The sequence below is a fragment of the Diabrotica virgifera genome, chromosome 4 (assembly GCF_917563875.1).
Source record: "Diabrotica virgifera virgifera chromosome 4, PGI_DIABVI_V3a".
Taxonomy (NCBI): Eukaryota; Metazoa; Arthropoda; class Insecta; order Coleoptera; family Chrysomelidae; genus Diabrotica; species Diabrotica virgifera.
The window spans coordinates 86955354-86978108 of record NC_065446.1 but is presented as its reverse complement, the minus strand read 5'-3'; the positions used below and the strand labels follow the sequence as shown (position 1 = coordinate 86978108).

Below are 22755 nucleotides of genomic sequence, written 5' to 3'. Positions count from 1 at the left end.
TCGGACTAAAGATTAACATCAACAAGACGCAAATAATGACTAATCTGGTGCTAAATCGTAATATTGTTCTTGATGAAATGAATATTGAGCAGACTGCATCTTATAAGTACTTGGGACATGAAATTCGATTGGGAAAAGATAACCAGACGTGCGAGCTCCCACGTCGCATAGGATTAGCCTGGGCAGCGTTTGGTAAACTGAGCTATGCATTTAAATCGGATTTACCCATATGCCTGAAAAGGAAAATCTTTGACCAGTGTGTATTGCCTGTACTCACTTATGGAGCGGAAACATTAACACTCACGAAAAAGGTAGTGAACAAGATTCGCATAACTCAAAGGGCTATGGAGCGCCAGATGTTGGGTGTCTCCCTGAGGGACCGAATCCCAAAGGAAGAAATACGTCGTAGAACAAAAACAGCGGACGCCGTCGAAAGAATCGCGTCGCTTAAGTGGAATTGGGCAGGACACGTCGCCAGGTTGTCAAACAACCGATGGACAAAACGTATTGTCGAGTGGAGGCCACGAGAAGAAGCACTACGGAGCAGAGGACGACCACCAACCAGATGGGCTGACGATCTGAAACGTATTGTCGGCAACTGGATGCAAGCCGCACAAAACAGAGAAAGATGGAAAGAGCTGAGGGAGACCTATATCCAGCAGTGGACGCGTACAGGTTGATGATGATGACGTCATCCATCTGGGCGTGATGACGTAATCGATGATTTTTTTAAATGGGAATAGGGGTCGTTCGGTAGCTCATTTGAAAGGTCATTCAATTCTTTATTTAGTAATAAAAACAATTATATAATTATTTGTACAGAGTGCCCAAAAACTTTTTTTAATTAAATTATGTTAAAAAAATAAGAATGTATGTTATTTATTTAATTCAAAATACATTTTACTGTTGCCCAAAAACAGAAACAAATGTTTATTTCAAATTTATTGTTCAAGACAGCTCCCGCCAGCCATCTGCCTCTTGGAAGATTGAACATTTAATATATATATATATATATATATATATATATATATATATATATATATATATATATATATCAATCGGTTTTAAAACGTCTTGCGACGTTGTCCGATGCCTAATTTCCATGACACTGTATCATCCCATTGGCCCTCTCTAAGATCTCTTGCGCTCATCGCCTTCGTTACTCCCTCTCTCCAAGATTTCTTGGGTCTTCCTCTCTTTCTGCGGTTTGGTGGTACCCATTGCATCATTATTTTAGGGAGTCTTGAGTTATCCATCCTCTGGACGTGTCCGTACCATATCAGCTGTTTTATTTCTATGTCTGTTGTTAGAGAGCCGTCAACCCCCATTCGCTGTCTTATCTCATCATTACGTATTCTCTCTCTGCGTGACACTCCTACTGATCTTCTAAAAGCGTCCATTTCTACTGCCTCCAGTTTTCTTCTGTTGTTTTCGGTTATCCACCAAGTTTCTGCTCCGTACAATAGACTGCTTTTAATAAGAGATTCTTGAACATTTAATTTAAGCGAAAATCAATGTTTATTTCTGATATAAACATTTTTTTCTGATTTTCTGATTTCTAATAGCAGTCAAATGTATTTTGAATTAAAAGAATTACATAAATTCTTCTTTGTTTTGTCAAATAATTTAATTTAAAATTTTTTTGACACCCTGTATAAATAATTATGTGAATGTGTATATTACTGAATGGAGAATTAAACACCCTTTTAAATGAGCTACCACACGACCCCTATTCCTATTTAAAAAATCATCGATTACGTCATCACGCCCACATGGATGACGTCACTAGTATGAAATATATATCAAAATTGTAATTTAAAAATAAAAATCGACCTGTTTTGTTATTTCCTTAAAATCCAATAACTACTGCCAAATATCGAGGTGGACTGTTTTCTTTGCCCCCCCCTGTATATGATAAATGTGAGAACTAGTGAGCCAGTGTTCGCTAAATGTGGGTGTACGGTTGCATTCTTCATATATCCTGGACCTAACATGTCACCAATATAGAGGTAATCCACAGAATCGGAAAAGAGAAAGATATCGTGAGCACAATTAAACAACGAAAACTTAAATATCTAAGCCACAAATTGAGACATGATAAGTACCGTTTACTGCAATTGATTATCCAGGGGAAAATAGACAGTAAGTGTGGACCAGGCAGGAGAAAACACTCGTGGCTCAAAAATCTGCGGAAGTGTCGTCAGTTCGGGCTGACTGAACTATACAGAAGTGTAAGCAAGATCAGAATCGCCATGTTAATAGCCAACAACGTTCGCAATGGACAGGGCACTTGAAGAAGAAGAACTATATCTTCTTCCTTCTTAACGTCTCTTCAGTCATCATTCACCATCATCAACAGTTTACAATCCAAATGAAGATATCGGCGATAGTGAGTATGAGTATGCGTATGCATCCAATTCTTGATTACACTGTATAGTCTAGACCAGGGGTGGGCAATTACTTTTAAGCGCGGGTCAAAATGAAATTTTCAAAATGTTTCCCGGGCCGGAGATACCCAGTATGTACGTTGCGCACACGCTAATGTTTTTGGTGGATGTTTTTCTCTGCCCAAGAAATTTTTTTGACAACAATACTATAAGTATCATATTAAAGAATTTGGACAAAGACATTTGACTGTTAATAATAGATAATACTAATAATAAATTGAATAGTTGGGTGTGCGTGTACATGCGAACCATTTGTTCCCAGGAAAACTACGAAATTTTTAATGTGGTCCATTATATTAAGCCATAACAAGGATCCAGATAAAAAATTAAATTCAGAAATTCAAGAGCAGCCTTTATAAATATAAGGAAATTTCTGAGTAACCAAAGATTCAATCTGCAAATCTGATATCGAATGGTAAAACGTTATGCCAAGTCAACCATCATCGACGAAATTCAAAGGAGATAGCTGCTCTTTCAGCTGATCTGGTGTGGTCATGTAAAAAGAATGGACGACGACAGGCTTTCAAAACAAATTTTAAAATTGACGCCAAGGGAAAGAAGAGAGGAGGGCCGAAACAATCCTAGGTCTGTGGCATTCAGAAGGTAATGTCAAAAAGGAACCTTCACCCTGGCGAACGCAACGACGGACAAACGAAGCTGGAAACTGGGAACTGGAAGGCAGAGAACCCTATAAAAAAACCGGGATAATAATAAAAATGGTATGTTCACTCTATTCTCGTTTATTGGATTGTTAATGTTGAATTAATGAGAAAGCTGGAAGCTTTTGAGATGTGGCTTTTTGGGAGAATTTTGAAAATACCATAGACCGATCATATTACGAACGAAATGGTGAGAAATCATTAAAAGGAGAAAGACAGCAAAGAGAAAGGGCAAATACTTAGAAATATAAGTACGCTGTTGTAAGTTGTTGCAGAAGCTGATTACATAGGGTAAAATCGAAAGAAAAGAGTCCTGGTAGACGACAAATACCCTGGCCGAAAAATATTCGCGCCTGGACCGTGTTAAACATAGATGCAGAAAATCTTTTAAGAAAAGCAGAAGATAGAGATTGATTTCTTTGAACACTACGAACACTAATATTGTTGATTTCAACAAAATCGCATAAAAGAGATAAAGAGCATAGGCGCAAAATTTCGGACCAATGCTTTTTAAATGCATTCATTTTTTTGGAATCCTGATAAAACTAATACTTTTGAAAAATTGAAACGCAGAATGAAAGATTACATTATTACCGAGAGCCGAAAATCCCTTAGAATAAACAGAGTTTCTTTTGAATGAGATATTTGAAATTCAAAAACACATTACATTTTCTCTTTTTTTTTCACCCCTGTGACTTATTAAAATAAACATAGAAGTTTTCAAGAACTTTCGGCCCTCGGCAATAATTTAATATTTCATTCAGCGTTAAAATTTTTCAAAAATACTTATTTTCTCAGGATTCGAAAAAAATGAATGCATTTAAAAGGCATTGCGCCTATGCTCTTAAAAAAATTGCTTGCTGGATTTCTCAACGGGCCGAATAAAGTAAGCTAAAGGGCCGGATGCGGCCCGCGGGCCGGCTTTTGCCCACCCCTGGTCTAGACGCAACATAGGGGGTCCCGTGGGCACTTTTAGCTCGACACGATTTGATGGTGGTGTTATAGGTTTTTTGGGTCGCTGAATCTAATGGAAGTGGTCTGGAAGCCCAAATGTGGTGCGTTTAATTTTTATTAACAAATTATGGTAAAATTAGGTGTTTTGCAGGAAATATTAGAAGCCCTGTTAATAAATTGGTAGTGTTAAGGTCTTCTCTGATGTAAGTATGGTCGCTGAATCGAATACGAGTAGTAGCGATTACTCAAAATATGTTCTTATTTTGTTAATAACAAAATAATTGTTTATTCGCCGAAAAGCTCGAAATGCTCTATCTACAGGCAAGTTTGTAGTCTTTTTCATAGTATTTTTATACGTTAAATCGATTACCACTAGTCGTGATAGTTTAAACCACGTTCCGACTTTGTTATCAATAAATTATTGCAAAAATAACGGTTTATAGTACGTTCACTCACGGTTTTTGCTCTAAATTTTAAAAAACCAATTGGATTGACATGGAGTTTGGCATACAACTAGCTAATATGTCAAACAAAACAAGTGATATTGTGCCGATGTCTACTTTTACCCTGGACGTGAGTTTCACCCCTTTTCGGGGGGTTAAAACTAAAACCTCTAAAATATCCGGAAGTGGATAAACTGGCTAATTCCAAGCAATTTTTGTTGTATACAGTTTCTTCACCAAGTCAATACTTTTCGAGTTATTTGGGTTTTTTGTTGAAAAATTAACATATTCACTCGCAAATAACTCGAAGTATTGACTTAGTGAAAAAACTGTATAGAACAAAAGTTGCTTAGAATTGATTAGTTTATCCAATTCCAGACTTATTTTAAAGGTTCCTTTTTTCGCCCCCAAAACGGGGTAAAAGCACACATCAGCACAATATCACTTGTTTTGTTTGATATGTTAGCTAGTTGTATGCCAAACTCCATGTCAATCCAATTGGTTTTTTAAAATTTAGAGCAAAAACCGTGAGTGAACGTACTATAAACCGTTATTTTATACTACCGTACTATAGACATAAAATGCCAAAGAGAAGACTATATACCTGGAAGTCACCAGCAGATCAATAAGGGAGAATTGTAAGAAACCAAATAGATTATGTATTGATTAGACAAAGATACAAGAACGCAATTATATCTTCAAAAACCTATCCAGGTGCCGACATAGGATCAGATCACAACCCAGTAGTGACCAAAATTAGGCTCAAAATGAAAATAATAAAACGCAGAACAACAGATTTAAAAATCGATACAAGTAAACTAAGAAACCCACTCATAAAACAACGCCTGACAGATGAAATTAATAACCGTTTAATGAATTTTAAAGAACAAATCCAGCAAAATACTGAAACAGAGACAAAATGGTTATTAATAAAGACAGAAATAGATAAATGTCAAATAGAAATTCTTACACCAACCAGATACAAAAAGAAACAATGGATGACGGAGGAAATCTTAGATTTAATGGAAGAAAGACGTCAGCATAAAAACAAAGATAATCAGATGTACAAAAATGTGGATAAACAAATAAAATCCAAAATTAAACAGGCTAAAGAACCGTGGTTAAAAGAACAATGCGCAGAAATAGAAGAACACCAGAAAAGACATGATAATTTTAACACACATAAAAAAATTAAGGAATTAACGCAGATCAACAGAAAAAGAAAACCGGGAATACTAAAAGATACAGATGGGAAACTTGTGTTGAGTACTAACGAAAAATTAAAGAGATGGACAGAATACATAAATGAATTGTTCAAAGACAATAGAACAGAGCAGATGGAAGTCGAAGTAGAAGATGATACGGTTTTGAAGATATTAAAAGAAGAAATTAAATCGGCATTAAAAAACAGCAAAAATGGTAAAGCAGTAGGTCCAGACCAAATCCCAGTAGAAAGCTTAAAATATATAAATGATGAAACCTTAGACATTATCGTAGACTTGTTTAACACAGTGTACAAAACAGGAAACATACCAAAACAATGGTTACTCTCAACCTTTTGTGCTATCCCTAAAAATACAAATGCTAAAGATTGCAGTGAATACAGAACAATATCATTAATAAGTCACATTCTCAAATTATTCTTGAAAATAATACATGGTCGTATAAACAAAAAACTAGAAGAAGGAATAGATGATAGTCAGTTTGGGTTCAGAAACGGACTAGGAACCAGAGAGGCGTTATTTGCTTTTAATGTGTTAGCTCAAAGATGCATGGACATGAATGTGGATGTGCATGTTTGTTACGTTGATTTTGAGAAGGCTTTTGACAAAGTAAGACATGAAAAATTAATCCAAATTCTAAAGACAAAAAACATAGACAAAAGGGACTTACGAATAATAACAAACCTTTACTGGAATCAACAGATGGCATCCAATACAGATGGCATCCAATAGGAAGGAATGGAGAAAGTTCGTTAAGAGCTAGGACAATTCAGAAGATTGTAAAATATTGTAATTTATTAAATTGTAATTTAATGAATTGTATTATAAATGGCCCTACACCGAAAGGTACTAATGGGTCTACTGATTAAGTAAAGTAAAGTACTGGAATCAAAGAGCACAAATTGTAATAGATAACGAACCCAGTCCAGAAATTGAAATCAGGAGAGGAGTTCGGCAGGGGTGTATTATGTCTCCATTACTCTTTAAAGCATATAGTGAAGCCATTTTTGAAGAAGCATTGCTATCTCAAAGTGAAGGAATAATAATTAACGGAAGATCTATTAACAACATAAGATATGCAGATGACACCGTGATTATAGCAAGCTCTGCTGAACAACTCCAACTACTACTGAACAAAACAAACAATTTCTGTAAAGAATATGGACCAAAAATGAATATAAAAAAGACCAAATACATGATAATAACTAAGAAAACAAACATACAAACAAGCATACATTTGGGAAATGTACCGATAGAAAGGGTTGATAAATACAAATACCTAGGAACTTGGATTTCAGAGAAAAATGATCAAACAACAGAAATAAGGACCAGGATAGAAATAGCAAGAAATGCGTTTGTAAAAATGAAAACAGTTCTCTGCAACAAAGACCTTAGCTTAGAACTGAGAGCAAGAGCTTTGAGATGCTACGTGTTCTCGAAACTACAATATGGACTTGAAATCTGGACATTAAAGCAAGAACACATAAATAAGCTACAGTCATTTGAAATGTGGTGTTACAGAAGAATGCTTAGAATAGCATGGACACAGAGGAAAACGAACACGGAAGTACTGGGAGAAATGGGTAAAGAATGCGAAATAATAAACACAATAAAAATAAGAAAGTTACAATATCTGGGACACGTAATGAGGGGACCGCGATATGAAATGCTAAGACTGATAATACAGGAAAAGATAAGAGGCGGAAGGAGTATAGGAAGAAGGAGAGTGTCATGGTTAAAGAATTTAAGGGACTGGTTTAGATGCAGTTCTATAGAACTCTTTAGAGCAGCGGTGGATAGAGTAAAGATAGTGATGATGATATCCAACCTCCGATTAGGAGACGGCACTTGAAGAAGAAGACTATAGACAAAGTCGGAACGTGGTTTAAGCTATCACGACTAGTGGCAATCGATTTAGCGTATAAAAATACTATGAAAAAGACTACAAACTTGCTGTAGATAGAGCATTTCGAGCTTTTCGGCGAATAAACAATTATTTTGTTATTAACAAAATAAGAACACATTTTGAGTAGGTAATCACGTCTAGTCGCACTCGATTCAGCGGTCAAAAATACACCAGGTAAGACCTTAACACTATCAATTTATTTACAGGGCTTCCACTAATTCCTGAAAAACACCTAATTTTACCATAATTTGTTAATAAAAATTAAAAGCACCAAATTTGGGCTTCCAGACCACTTCCATTGGATTCAGAGACCCAAAAAACCTATAATACCACCATCAAATCGCGGCGAGCTAAAAGTGCCCACGGGATCCTCTATGTTGCGACTAGACTAGTAAGGTAATGTTTTTATTTTCCCCTTAACAAAAAAAAAGGTTTTTTTATTTTATCACTAAATATTTACCACTACAATTTGGAAACAATAGAGTCTGCAACTTTCTTTGGTGCTTTGGTAAACTATTGAAGAAAGTTTAAGTTTTCATAAAATATTAAATTTTAGTTTTTATTAGTTGTTTGTATATTTACTCTGTGGCCTGTTACTTTAATCAATTTTAGCCGAATCGATATAATGCCCTTCTTTTCTTTAATATTTATTCAAGCAAATTTCTAAACGTCATCAAGCTTTTGTATGCTTCGACAACCCCAAACAATGCTTACAGTCATCTTTTTGTTAAATTAATTATTCTTTTAATCTACTTCAGTATTCAAAGGTTACGTTTTTAATTTTATCGGAGATTGTTATAATGAATAATAAACGCTTACTTGAATTTTAAATTCGATTTTGTTGACGATCAAATGATAAATAAGTAGTCGTTATAATAAAATTATAAGGAATAGTTTATTATTAGTGGGAACTTCTAGATTTGTATAATTACATAAGTTTAAGCAGAAACCAAATCAAATTGTTAATCAACATATTAATAATTAATATTATTATCTGGTACATCCAAAGAGAGAATGATAAACAAGGAAACATCAAATTTTTATGATGAAAAATAAAAAGATTTTAAAATTTTTGAGGAAGAACTCCGCTAAGAACATCTTCTTTTTCAAGTGCCATCTCCGCGACGGAGGTCGGCAATCATCATATCTATTCGGACTTTAGAGACGGCTGCTCTGAAAAGTTCATTTAATGTACATCCGTACCATCCTTTCAGGTTGCGCAGCTACGATATTCTGCTTCTCCCTATGCTTCTTTTTCCTTGAATTTTCTTATTTTGATGGTATTTAAGATTTCCAGTTCTTTACCCATCTTTCTCAGAACCTCTTCTGTTGTGACGTGTTCTGTCCACGATATTTTCAGAATTCTTCTGTACACCCACAGCTCCCAATTAACAAAATCATAAAACACAATAAAATACCGGAAGAATGGAGAACGAGCGAACTAATTCTACTATTCAAAAAAGGAGATAAAAAGCAGCCAGAAAACTACAGAGCTATCAACTTGTTAAATACTACCCTAAAACTTACAACTAAAATCTTATAAGACGTAATGAATCAGAGGATAAGGTTAGCAGATGAACAACAGGGTTTTCGTACTGGAAGATCGTGTACAGATGCAATATTCGTCATAAAGCAAATTACTGAGAAATCACTAGAGTACAATAGAGCAGCATTTCTATTCTGATTGACTTAAAGAAAGCATTTGACAGAGTAAGACTCAAAGATGTAATCCATCTTCTTTATAATAGAGGAGTCCCTCTAGATATCATAAATACTATTGGGAACATTTACCAAAACAACAAAATGGAAGTCAGAATAGATGGACAACTTACAGAACCTATAGATATAGGCAGCGGAATAAGACAGAGAGACTCATTGAGTCCTATGCTTTTCAATTTAATCATGGATGAAATAAAAAAAAACGTCAACAAAGGAAGAGGATATAGAATGGGAAACAAAGAAGTAAAAATACTCTGCTACGCAGACGACGCAATATTGATAGCCCAAGATGAAGATAGTCTGCAAAGATTAGTCCACAGATTTAACATAAGATCAAAAGAATTCAATATGACAATTTTATCTCAGAAAACCAAAACAATAGTAATCAATAAAGAATCAATTAGATGCAAAATAGAAATTGATGGTATCAGTATTGAACAAGTAATGGAAGTAAAATACCTTGGAATTACATTGTCAAGTTACGGAGACCTAGACAAAGAAGTGAGAAATTAAGTACAAAAAGCAAATAGATCGGCAGGATGCCTTAATAACACTATACGGCGAAACCGACACATTAACACTGAGATGAAGTCAAGAATTCATAAAGCCAGTGTAAGACCAATAATGACATATGCATCAGAAACAAGACCCGATACAGGCACAACACAAAGACTACTGGAAACGGCAGAGATGAGAGTACTGAGAAGAATTACAGGAAATACACTGAGAGATTGAAAGAGGAGCGAAGATATTAGAAGACAATGTAACGTACAGTGTATAAACGAATGGACACTAAATAGAAAAAAAGAATGGAACAAACACATAAGCAGAATGGGGGAGACACGTGTGGTCAAAATAGCACGACATAAATCACCAATCGTTAGAAGAAGTATCGGCCGACCGCGCAAAAGATGGAGTGACAACCTTCCATAGAGTTATCAATCCGCCAATGAACAAGCAGAATTGCTTATAAAGAGGAAGAAGAAGACCCACAGCTCGAATAATTCTAGTTTTTTCATTGATGCCGCATTTAAGGTCCGAGCTTCCATTCCATAAAACAGGGTCGAGAAAACGTAGCACCTAGCCAACTTACCCCTTAGCTCCAACTTCAAATCTCTTGTGCAGAGCACTTTTCTCTTCTGTTAAAATTTGCTCTAGCCTTCTCTATCCTCATTTTGATTTTCTGGAAGTAACTACGTGTGGAGTGAATCCCTGTTCCAAGATATGCATATTGGTCTACTCGTTCGACATTGGTTCCGATTGGTTACGTTTATGAAGAGATTCTCGTTATTTCTTTGAGATTTAGATATTCTCATAAATTTTGTCTTCTTGACGTTCATTGTTAGACCGCATTTCTGGTCATAAGTCTTTGAAGATCCCCACTATTTTCGGCTAAGATGACAGTGTCAGCCGCATATTTATCTAATGCTGTTAATGGGAACTCCATTTACCATTATTCCAGCTGTTTCACCATCAAAAGCTGTTTAGAAGATCTCTTCCGAATAGGCATTAAAAATAATTGGCGACAACACGCATCCCTGTCTCACCCCACGTCTGATTTCAATTTCGTTAAGAACATGCGCTAGGTTTAAAATTTTTCGTATTTTAATAGTTTTTAGTAATTTACGAACGATATTTGCTCTCAACTGCTGAACATAGGCCTCCTCGAAAAACTTCCATTCAGATCTATCCTGCGCTGCTGCAATCCAGTTGGTAGAAATCCTCTTTATGTCGTCAGTCCATCTTGTGGGTGGTCAGTCCAGCGACGTCTCTCATTCTAGCGACGTGTCCTGTCCACTTCTATTTAATTTTGGCTATGTGTTTTATTATGTCTTCTACACCACTTCTTCTACGAATTTCTTCGTTTCTTACCCTATCTCTTAACGTTATGCCCAACAATGATCTTTCCATTCTACGTTGCGTCACTTGTAGTTTTCGTGCAGATGTCTTTGTTAGGGTAAGTGTCTCTGCGCCATATGTAAGAACAGGCAGGACACATTGATTAAAGGCTCCTCTTTTTAAGCTGATAGGTATCTCACCTTTAAAAATATCACGTAGTCTTCCATATGCTGCCCATCCCACAGGCAGCAGTTTGATTGTCTCTTCTAATTTTTAACGTATGTCCAAGGTATAAGTACCTAGCTGTCAACAACTTCAATTTCGACGTCTTCTACCTTTAAAGGATGGCTCGGAACTAAATTCGTCATAATTTTGGTCTTTTGGTAATTAATATTTAGACCTACTTTACGTGCTGCATCGCGGAGTTCATTCAACATATCATTGGCAGTTTTTAGGTCATCTGAAATCAAAACAATATCATCTGCGAATCGTAGATGACTAAGCATCTCACCATCGATATTTATTCCTTTATTTTACCAAATGTAGCATTCCATAATTCTTTGACGAAGTTTTAGATTTAAACTGCGGTTACAGAAGAATGATTTAATTTTGAGAAACATAGTGCGATCTGCTTTAATTTTGCATTTGATCTCTTTAGTTGCGTCTAGTTGGTCTGTAATATAGCATACCAGATATTTAAAGTAAGTATCTCTTTAAATCGTTTGTTGAACAATCTTGTGACATTTTTTTTATAGTAAAATTAGTAAATAATTAGTATATGGTTCTTTTCATGAGGATTTTTCAGTGCGTCACAAATGATAGAAAAAAAGGTAAGTCCGTGATAATATACATTCATAACATTTATTCTAACATGACATTTTAGTTAAATCTGACAGTTGTCAAATTTTATTTGCAATTGGGCATAACAACAAATCAATTGTCTTTATTGCATTTATAAAATGGTATTTTCTTTGATTTGTATAGTCTTATAAATTGTACAGATTATATTCGTAGATATATTATATAATAAGTAAATAATTTTTTTCTATTATAGCGCCATCTATCGACAACTAGAACAATCACCGAACTAGAATAATTACCAAAGTAATCCCCGACGTGCCTTTTTTTCTGTCATATACAATTTAATGCGTTAGAAAGAAATCGAAAAACTGTGACGCACTGAAAAATGCTCATGAGAAAAAGCATACCTTTTATATTAATTATAAATCCCTTTACAAGCACCATTGTTACGGCCCTGGCCTAACTGCAGTGGCTATTTCGCTGTCGGAATGACAAACGAAATTAGTTCATGAGATAATAACGGGCCTGTGTTGTCAGGTTGTAAACCATTTTCTTATTGCAGCCTTGCCGAAATATGGTGTTTTGAAAAGAGACCGAGAGTCTCTTATTTTATATGGCTCTTGTTATTGTAATCTGTTTATTATAAAAGGTACCGAAATAACTGTTAAGAAACCTCTCAACAAGTTTACTACTAAAATCCCGGTAGGTATCCTATTCAAAACTAGGGGATGTGATTTGCAATATTTTATAACTATTTATCCACCGATATCGTCCTATTTCAAAGGAAACCTTTTTACTCAACTTTTTACTCAACGGTTTACTTACAACGGTTTATTTAAAAAGAGTCGAAATGATTTGGAAGACAAAAGGACTTGGTGGCTGAGTGTCTTAGAGTGTAGACGTGTCTGTTTCGTATCTAATATCTTTTCTGCGATATATTTTGTAAGTGTTAATTCATTCTATTATCTTATCTGATTGTGTATTCACTCCTATCTTCCTGTATTTGGATCTAACACCCGATTAGATCCAATACACAATATAAGTAAATTCAGTGCTTGATAACTAGTTAAAGTACAGTTAGATTCAGTGAAGTTAAGAGGCAACATCATCAGAATTACTGTAAGTGGTATTAATTAATACTACTTCCAACTATCTCCAAAAGTAGAGTAATCTACGGCTGTCTACGACAAACCTTTCCTCATATGTGGTTAAGGTAACCATATGCCGGTTCCACTAAAGGAACAGCTATTTCATCAATAGAACTTCTCAATCAAGAACTTTTCATTATCAAACATTAACTACAAACATTTACTATTTAAAAATGAATAACCATTTTCAATTTCGTTGCAAAATGAAAACACAGCCGAACCATATTCTAGTCCAATCAGAGAGTGCTGCAAGCACCCCTACCGGTTTCGAAACTTATTAGTCTCTCATCATTAGGCACATATGCTGCTCTCCCTGATCCAACCAAAACAAACCAAACAAATATTGTTTTGGTTGGATCAGGGAGAGCAGCATATGAGCCTCCTGATGAGAGACTAATAAGTTTCGAAACCGGTAGGGGTGCTTGCAGCACTCTCTGATTGGACCAGAATATGGTTCGGCTGTGTTTTCATTTTGCAACGAAATTGAAAATGGTTATTCATTTTTGATTTACATTTACTCTGTGTGGAGTATGAAGGGAACCATTCTCGTTGGAACTTTACTGCGCTGAGCAGATGGGACGTGAATTGTAAATTGTAGAATTTCCTCATCTTCCTTAGTCTCAGCATCCGTATGGCTTGCAAATTGTAGAAGCCTCGGTGGTGTAACCAGAGAAGGTTCCCATTGTTTTCATTCTGGTGAGATGTAGAATAGCATTATGTTGTTTTATATGCCATTAGAGTGAAAACTTAGTCTTTTTGGTAGCAGTTGCCACTAGTGCATCTATGCCATTTCGTTCGTTGCAGTCCGGAACTGCACGCTGGGGTTTGTTTTGATTGGATCAGGGAAAGCAGCATATGTGCCTCCTGATGAGAGACTAATAAGTTTCGAAACCGGTAGGGGTGCTTGCAGCACTCTCTGATTGGACTAGAATATGGTTCGGCTGTGTTTTCGTTTTGCAACGAAATTGAAAATGGTTATTCATTTTTGAGTTACATTTACTCTGTGTGGAGTATGAAGGGAACCATTCTCGTTGGAACTTTACCGCGCTGAGCAGATGGGACGTGAATTGTAAGTTGTAGAATTCCCTCATCTTCCTTAGTCTCACATCCGTATGGCTTGCAAATTGTAGAAGCCTCGGAGGTGTAACCAGAGAAGGTTCCCATTGTTTTCATTCTGGTGGGATGTAGAATAGCATTATGTTGTTTTATTTGCCATTAGAGTGAAAACTTATTCTATTTACTATTTAATTAAAAGCCGCGTGATTTGCTTATTTGTTAAACCAAGTGCAGTTATGGTTTTTGAACTATAAATTTTTGGTAACCAATTTTTATGTATTGAATTTAATTTTATTACATTTGTTCTTTATATTTTCTATCCACCATTAAATTCACAATATCAGTTATCTCGAGATAAGCCCTAAACAGCAAAGAGAGTATTTTTTATGATAGATGCTTTGTTTAATTTTTTTTAATGAATGACCTCTCTTTCTGAGCCTTGAATTGTGCATGATTTTACCATATGATATATGTATTTCTTTTAACATATTTATTGTTTATTTCTACATGTATCCAACCACACATTAATTGTTGGTGCAGTTTTTATTTGTGTATATAGGGTGAGGCAGATAAAGGGCCTATTAGAAATATCTCGAGAACTAAAGGCAACTGAATTACGAAAATTGGAATAAGGGGGTTTTGAAGACTGATCTATTTAATGAAAATATTTTCATTTATTTGGTACTTCCGGTTATACCGGAAGTTCCTTATAGCTTCGTTTTTTAAAATGGGACACCCTATATATTTTTACATTTTTGGATTATCCTCGATTTCTTCTTTCTTAGAATATAAGGCTTTGTAACAATATGCAGGGTAGGTTAAAAGATAATTACGTTTTCTTATTAATTTCGTAGCAATATTCACACCCTGTAGGATTGTAGTAGTTTGACATAATAAACTCTATTTATGTTCAAAGGATTTATAACATAGTCTACTATTGTTAGCAATTATTAGTATAGCTCAATTTTTAATTTTAGTGTACAGGGTGGGTCGAAACTCAGAATGAGTATTTTTTGAGTTTTCTTAAATGGAACACCCTATATTTTAGTATTGTAATGAAATGACATTTCATGGTACTTTTTTACTTCTTAAGCATTCCCTATACCTAACTGCTTTAATTTGTGCTTAATTGTTAATCGCACTAACAATCTTAACTTCGATTGTATTTTGATAGATCAACCATTATTGACAATTTTAAGTATCAGTCTAGATTAATATGTATTTATTTTCAAAAAATTATTTGTGATTGAATATTTTCACGGCAAACCTAATACAATTTCACGTATTTTGTGTTGCAATTAATGCTTGGCTTGAATCACCACTAACTCACAAATTAAAGCAGTTAGGCATAGGAAATGCTTAAGAAATTAAAAAGTACCATAAAATAACATTTCATTACAATACTAAAATACAGGGTGTTCCATTTAAGAAAACTCAGAAAATACTCATTCCGAGTTTCGACCAACCCTGTATACTGAAATGAAAAATTTAACTATACCAATAATTCTTAACAATAGTAGACTATACTAAAAATCATTTGAATATAAATAGAGTTTATTTTGTTCAACTACTACAATCCTACAGGGTGTGAATATTGCTACGAAATTAATAAGAAAACGTAATTACCTTGTAACCTACCCTGTATAATATTACAAAACCTTATATTTTAAGAAAGAAAAAATCGAGGTGAATCCCAAAATGTAAAAATATACAGGGTGTCCCATTAAAAAAAACGAAGTTACAATCAACTTCCGGTATAACCGGAAGTAGCAAAGAGACCGAATTATTTTCATTAAATAGTTCACACCTCAAAACCCCTGTATTCCAATTTTCATGATTTTCTTTAATTTAGTTCTCGAGATATTTCTAACATGCCCTTTATCTGCCTCACCCTGTATAGTTTACTGTTTATTTCCTGTTTTTGGGATTCACCCTTCTGGTGAACCATTTGTTCAATATCTTGTTTTTTGTTTATTTAACGAATTTTATTTCTCTATCTCTAAAAAGTTTTCTGATAAGAGATTACCTCTAAATATTTGCTAAGTCACATTATATTATCTTCGACCAGGAAAAAGATCACGCAGAATAATTTTTGTAGGTAAGTAGGTAGTAGCTACCGAATATATTTATTTATTATTTTTTATGTATTGTGTTGACAACATTTATTTACTAATTAACCATTCTAACCTTTCTAGCACCATACAAAAAAGGTTTACAAAAAGGTTACAATTTTTAGGGAAGCATCGTCGTAAGACTGGGGACTAAATATTATAAAACTTGTCTTAGAAGCATTCATTGTTGTCCAGTCGTGTCCACGTAATACAAAAATTCTTGAAGGCCCTGAAGGTTCCATAAAATAACCGTGTCGTCAGCGTATCTAAGATTACTGATTAAAGACAAAGTCTCAATATCTTGCAAAGCTTGTTTAAAAATTATATCCGGCTAGATATTAAATAATGACGGGTATAGAATGCATCCCTGTCTGACGCCTCTTTGAATGTAACATGAGTCGGTTAATCCCCCATCGACTAGTATGACTGATTTCTGCTTCCAATACAAATTTTCTATGATACGTAGGTATATTCCATCAATGCCATTGGTTCTTATATGTTGGTTCTTATCAATCGATGAAAGACCCATAAATATCTTTACGTTGATCGCGGCATTTGAGACACCAGAGCTGTAAAAGTTTTTGGTATCATGTCAAACCATCTGCGTAGGTCTTTTAGGTGTAAATTTTAAATTCAGTTGACAGATTTTACGATTTTTCTTCTCAGATTAACTTTTTGTCGTATAACCAATATACTGAACTATTTTCGCGTTGATTCTTAAAAGCGGTGATTTCCTAGAAGCCTATTTATAGGTGTAAGAATATTTATTAAATAAATTTTCAACCGGAAGTGACCATGCAAAAGTTAGAACGAGGATAGTCTTGGACGTAAAGAAGGAAAGAAGAAATAGGGTAGTAGGGACTATCCTACACTGTGACTAATTGTCACATTCACTGCTGTTACAAACACAATGGCATACCAAGAAGAAATACAGACTATCCTACAGACAGCCGTGCAAGATGAAATCAATATTGAACAGCTTAATATCCTAGACATCCTAAAGAAGACACAGAAGAAATGTCAAGGCAGCCACACAAGGAAAATTGAAGAACCCACTGTAGACGCAAGAACCCTAATACACAAAAGAAAGAAAATGAAAGATAAGCACACAATTTACATGTAGAGCTAAGGGATTAAAAAACATTTCAAAAGACGTTGGAAAGGATATAAAGAACTTCTACATTAATGAAATTAATAATAATGAATACATGTTACCGACGAATTTAATGCTTGGACGGTTCAAACCCTATGTATAAGTGAAAATAAGGGACAGATAAATTTGATTTACCAAGCAATATATTATGTTTATCTTATTTCTTCTCCTTGTAGTGACTATTGTGTTGTGTTGAACCAGATTGTACGTAGATTTTTCAGCCACGAAATCTTTCGCACATCTGGTCCCCGTTTTCCCGTTTTCCTTCCTCTTGTCCCTGCAAAATTAATTGCAGCAGTCCATATCTCTCTCTGTTCCTCATGATGTGACCTAATAGGTATTCGATTTTGACTGTTTTAATTGTGGTTAACAGCTCTTTTTCTTTTTGTATTCTTAATAAAACACCCTAATTTTAGTAACATGGTCGGTTTATTTTATTTATAGTATGGCAATTACAACACATTTAGAACAAAATTACAAACACTTAAATATAGGTATATGACAAACCTTAAATAGTTACAAACAAACATCAAGTGTATTAATATAATCAATTGATTCTGAAGTTGCAAACAGGAAGTCTTCAGGGCTTCCATTGTAGGATCTTGAGGGACACTCTTCAATAATGTGGTCAATGGTTTGGTTCTCCCCACAGTCACATTGAGGAGACTGGTTCTTTCCCCATTTATGTAGCATGTATGCACATCTGCCATGTCTGGTTCGGATCCTATTTAGAGTGGACCATGTTTACGTGGAAGATCAAAACCTGGTGGCTGGTGGGTAATGCAGGGCATGTTATTTTGCCATGCGTTCCATTCTTCAGACCATGCATTCGTGATGTTGAACTCCTCATGCATCATTCTTGCCGTTTTTATTGGTGGTTTTCTAGAGCGGAGACGGGTATTTCGTGCATCCTCGGTATCTTGGTGGATCGGCAGATTTACATTGTTCATGATCTTTTTGTATTTACGTGTAAGTGCGTCAACTCGTCGTAAATGTGGAGGTGGGATGTGACTTAATACTGGAAGCCATTGGGTGGGAGTTGATTTAATTGTACCAGCTATCATCCTCATAGTGCTGTGCAGCTGAGTGTCGACCTTTTTTACGTGTGGGCTGTGTAGCCAAATTGGAGCACAATATTCAGCGGTCGAGAAAACAAGGGCTAAGGCAGTAGAGCGGAGAGTGGAAGCCGATGGTCCCCAGGTGGTACCGCAGAGCTTCTGTATAATGTTATTTCTTGTGCTCAACTTTTGGGCAGTTTTTGTTAAATGCTCTTTAAATGATAGCGTTCTGTTTAGTGTTACGCCCAGGTATTCTTTTGGTCACGACATAAGAAATTTGACCTGACGCTGGTGGGATGTCCCTACCGATTTAGTATCCTAATAAATAGTTGACGTTACTAATCCCTCAATTGTCTTTGCGACGGGTGGCAATAGTTTTGGAACAGCTACTAGGGCCGTACTTTATATTATTTACAGAACTGACTCGTTACCTATCAATGCAAATAAATTATTAAAATTAAAATTTCTAGACAATGTATTAAAAATTTTGTTTACTGTAGACGAATTCGTTTAGTCATCTGAAATTAACTTGCTTGGAATCAATTACAAACGATCACAAACAATTTTTATGTCCAATGCGCTCATTACGTGAATTTTATGGAGTTAGATTATGATGTGTTTTATATCGTTTTCACTTTAAACAAAATGGACTTCCGATAATGCAGCTTTCTATCTTTAAATAAAAAAATTAAAGATAATTAGAAAGAGCATTAGGTAAAGATAAGATATACCTCTAATTATTATTCTATAGCTTTACACATAATTCTCGTGCTTATAGGTATTTAGGCAAAATTAAGTATCATTTATTTATCCAGAAAACATACATTATGGAACATTATGAAAGGGGGGCAATCATATTTAAGTTTGACATTTGCACATTCAGGCAGTTATTTTCTTGCATGTAGATAGAAGGTTAGATCGCGAGTATTCAAGTAAAATGTCTGAAGTCGGTGAAGCTAGTGCTAAGTGTAAAACACGTGTACATTTATCTGATGATGCCAAAGAAATTATTAGGAATGTTTATCAAACTGTTAAAGAAGATAATCCAAATCCAGAAGACGGTAAATTCCTCATCAAGACAACATCTCGACTGACAAGGATGCCATATACAACAGTGTGGAAAATTGTTACGAATAGAATTCAACCTCGTAAAAAGCGGAGTGACTTTTCTTAACATAAAGCAGTAAATGAAAAAGATGCTGAGGTAATTAGAAGAGCAATTTACAATTTCTATTCAAAGAACCTAGTTTCAACTACTATGATCTACGATCAACTTGTTAAAGACTATTCCATTACGTATTCGCCTTCGAATCACATTGGTTTTCGATACAAGAAAATTAATAAGCGATCATCAATAATGGATTCTCCTGGTCTAATTAAATGGAGAAGTGAATACTTGGATGCTATATCTAAATTTAGAGATGAAGGAAGACCGATATTTTATCTAGATGAAACATGGTTCGATACCCACGATACTGCTCAAAAATGTTGGACAGACGATTATATTAAATGTGCACCCAATTATCCAATTAATAGAGGTCAGCGAATAATTATTCTAAACATTGGATCCAAAAATGGCTGGCTTGGAGGGAAAAGTTTTTTACTATCGGCAAAAAACATTAAAGATTCAAAGCTGGACTACCATGAAAATATGACGAGTAGCTTGTTTAAGGAATGGTTTGAAAAGAAGGTGTTGTCAAATTTGCCTCCAAAAAGTGTAATTGTAATGGATAACGCAACGTATCACAGCGAACAAATTAGAAAAATCCCCGGTGTAGGTTCGACAAAAAACAGATATCTGATTTTTGTATGATAATGATTTGTACTTTGAAAAAACATATACAAAAAAAGAAATGTTGGAAGTTCTTCACACAAAAGTGTTTGAGAAACAATTTGTTATAGACGAATTAGCCAAACGTGATGGTCATAATGTATTGCGATTACCTCCTTACTACTGTGTCTTAAACCCCATTGAATTAATCTGGAGCCAACTTAATGGTAGGGGAGCAAAGTATGCTAAATTTGCAGTCACTCGAGCGCTTTGGGGACCTACTGGGTTGTGAAGAGTAGGTCCTAAAACCAAAAACAGTTAAGTAAAGTTTTCCATTTTAGTGGGCGCTTGCCATTTTTTAATTTAATTTTCCATTTCCAACAATCGTTTTTTCCGATTATAACGCCATCTATCCGTAATTCGAAAAAATGTTTCGAATAAAAGTTACTTATTTTTACGTAAGGAATCCAAATCTGCAATAAAAATTGAGGGCTCCTATTTAAGATTTTAAAGTAACCCCCCACCCCACATCCATGGGGTGTCGTGTTTGGTGCCATTCGATAGATTTTTCAAAACTATTGAGTAAGTGTATTTTACAGTTTTTCGATCTGATGTTCATTTCGCGAAATATCGCGGGATTCGTATTTAAAATATTAAATTTACCCCCCACCCCTCTCCGTGGGAAGTCGTGTTTGGTATCATTCGATAGATTTTTAAAAAATATTGGGCACATATTTTTTAGTTTTTCGATCTGTCATTTATTTCGCGAAATATTGGCTTTTTTCTTGTGAAATTTTGGGACTCACCCATTTCCTTACGCCCGGCTCAAATCGTCAGATTTTTGAAATATGCACTCTTTTGCATGTACTTAACTTACCTTATCTTAATCTGACAATTTCGAGTTTATTTAAGGATAGATTTTAATTTTTCGGGACCCCCTTAACGAACTCCCCTGTGTTAAGAGCCAATATATGGTAGATGTACATCTGCAGGGTACCAGGTTTCTCCTCATATGCTAATCTGACGCGCTCGAGTAACTGCAAAAATCCCCGCTTGGGCTCCCCTACCATAAGGAAAGTTTACGGCGAAACAACTGCTGTCCCAAATTTAGTAGCGAATCGGTGTCACATGTTGTAGAAGAAATAAAAAAGATTTCCCCAACACTGTGGCAAAATTGTGTTTCACATGTTATAAAAACGGAAGATCGTTACAGAACATTAACCTCACATATTAAACCAATAATTATAACATTAGATAACGATTCTAGTGAAGATGACAGCGATAGTGACAGAGTTGTAATTTGTATTTATTTTTTTCCGTCTAAACTTCAAATTTTATTTTTCTATGTTATTTTCTATGTTATTTTTTATTATGTTATCTTTTTAATTCTGATTTTTGCTAACACTATTTTAATCTTTTATTGTTATTATCATTAATTTCCTTAATTTCTTTAATTTGTTCATTTCTCTTATTTCATTGTACATAATAATATACCTATAACTACATAGATATAAATACGTAATAAATATAATGATATGATATTTAAATTTATATTTATTATTCCAACCCCATTAAAATATTATATCTACTTGAAGACTTGAATTTTTTTTTGTTAAGGAGATGGGTACGAACTTTCGGCTTTAAGCCGTTACGTTATTACCTAGGGCCGAAAGTCCCTGAAAACTTCTATAATGTTTATTTTAATTAGTTACAGGGGTGAAAAACTAAGAGAAAATTTAGTGTGATTTTTAATTTCAAATATCTCATTCAAAAGAAACTTTTAATTCATTCCAAGGGACTTTCGACCCTCGGTAATAAAGTATTTTTTCATTCTGCGTTTAAATTTTTCAAAAATACTTACATATTAGTTTTCTCAGGATTCGAAAAAATGATTACATTTAAAACACATTGAAAATTTTGACAGGCGTCAAAATTTTGCATTTGTTCCTTTCCCCTTAATTTTAGCGATTCCGCTCCTGGAGGGTTTGTTGTTTGTTATTATGATACTAAATCGGTAGGGACATCCCACCAGCGCCAGGCCAAATTTCTTATATCTTGACGCAAAGAATACTTCGGTATTTTGTTGTGGGTAAGTGTGGTATTTTCAAACCGTATGTGGAGTTCCTTTCCAGCAAGTTTATTGTTCAGGTGAAAGCAACTAACTTCTGTTTTGGATGCATTTGGTTGAAGTCGCCACTTGCGAAAATATTTGCCCAATATATACAACTCTGCCGTCAGAACTTCTTCAGACGTTTCTAGTGTTCTGCATCGTGTAGTGAGGGCCCAGTCATCGGCGTATCCGAACTTTATTGATTGTGTTTCCGGCATATCTGCTAAGTATAAGTTAAATAGTAGTGGAGAGAGTACTGACCCCTGTGGTAGGCCATTCTTAAGTTTCTTTGGTGGGCTGATATCTGTGCCCATCACTATTTGAATCATTAGGTCGTTGAGCATGCTATCTATTAGG

The 22755-nt window shown here is 35.0% G+C and overlaps 1 protein-coding gene across 1 annotated transcript; it reads left to right on the top strand.

The window, feature by feature from the left end:
* The first annotated feature begins 19775 nt into the window (after positions 1-19775).
* Positions 19776-20330, top strand: LOC126883605 (uncharacterized). Its single transcript, XM_050649257.1, has one exon. It carries the CDS (start codon positions 19776-19778, stop codon positions 20328-20330), a length of 555 nt encoding a protein of 184 aa, XP_050505214.1.
* Positions 20331-22755: the final 2425 nt, after the last annotated feature.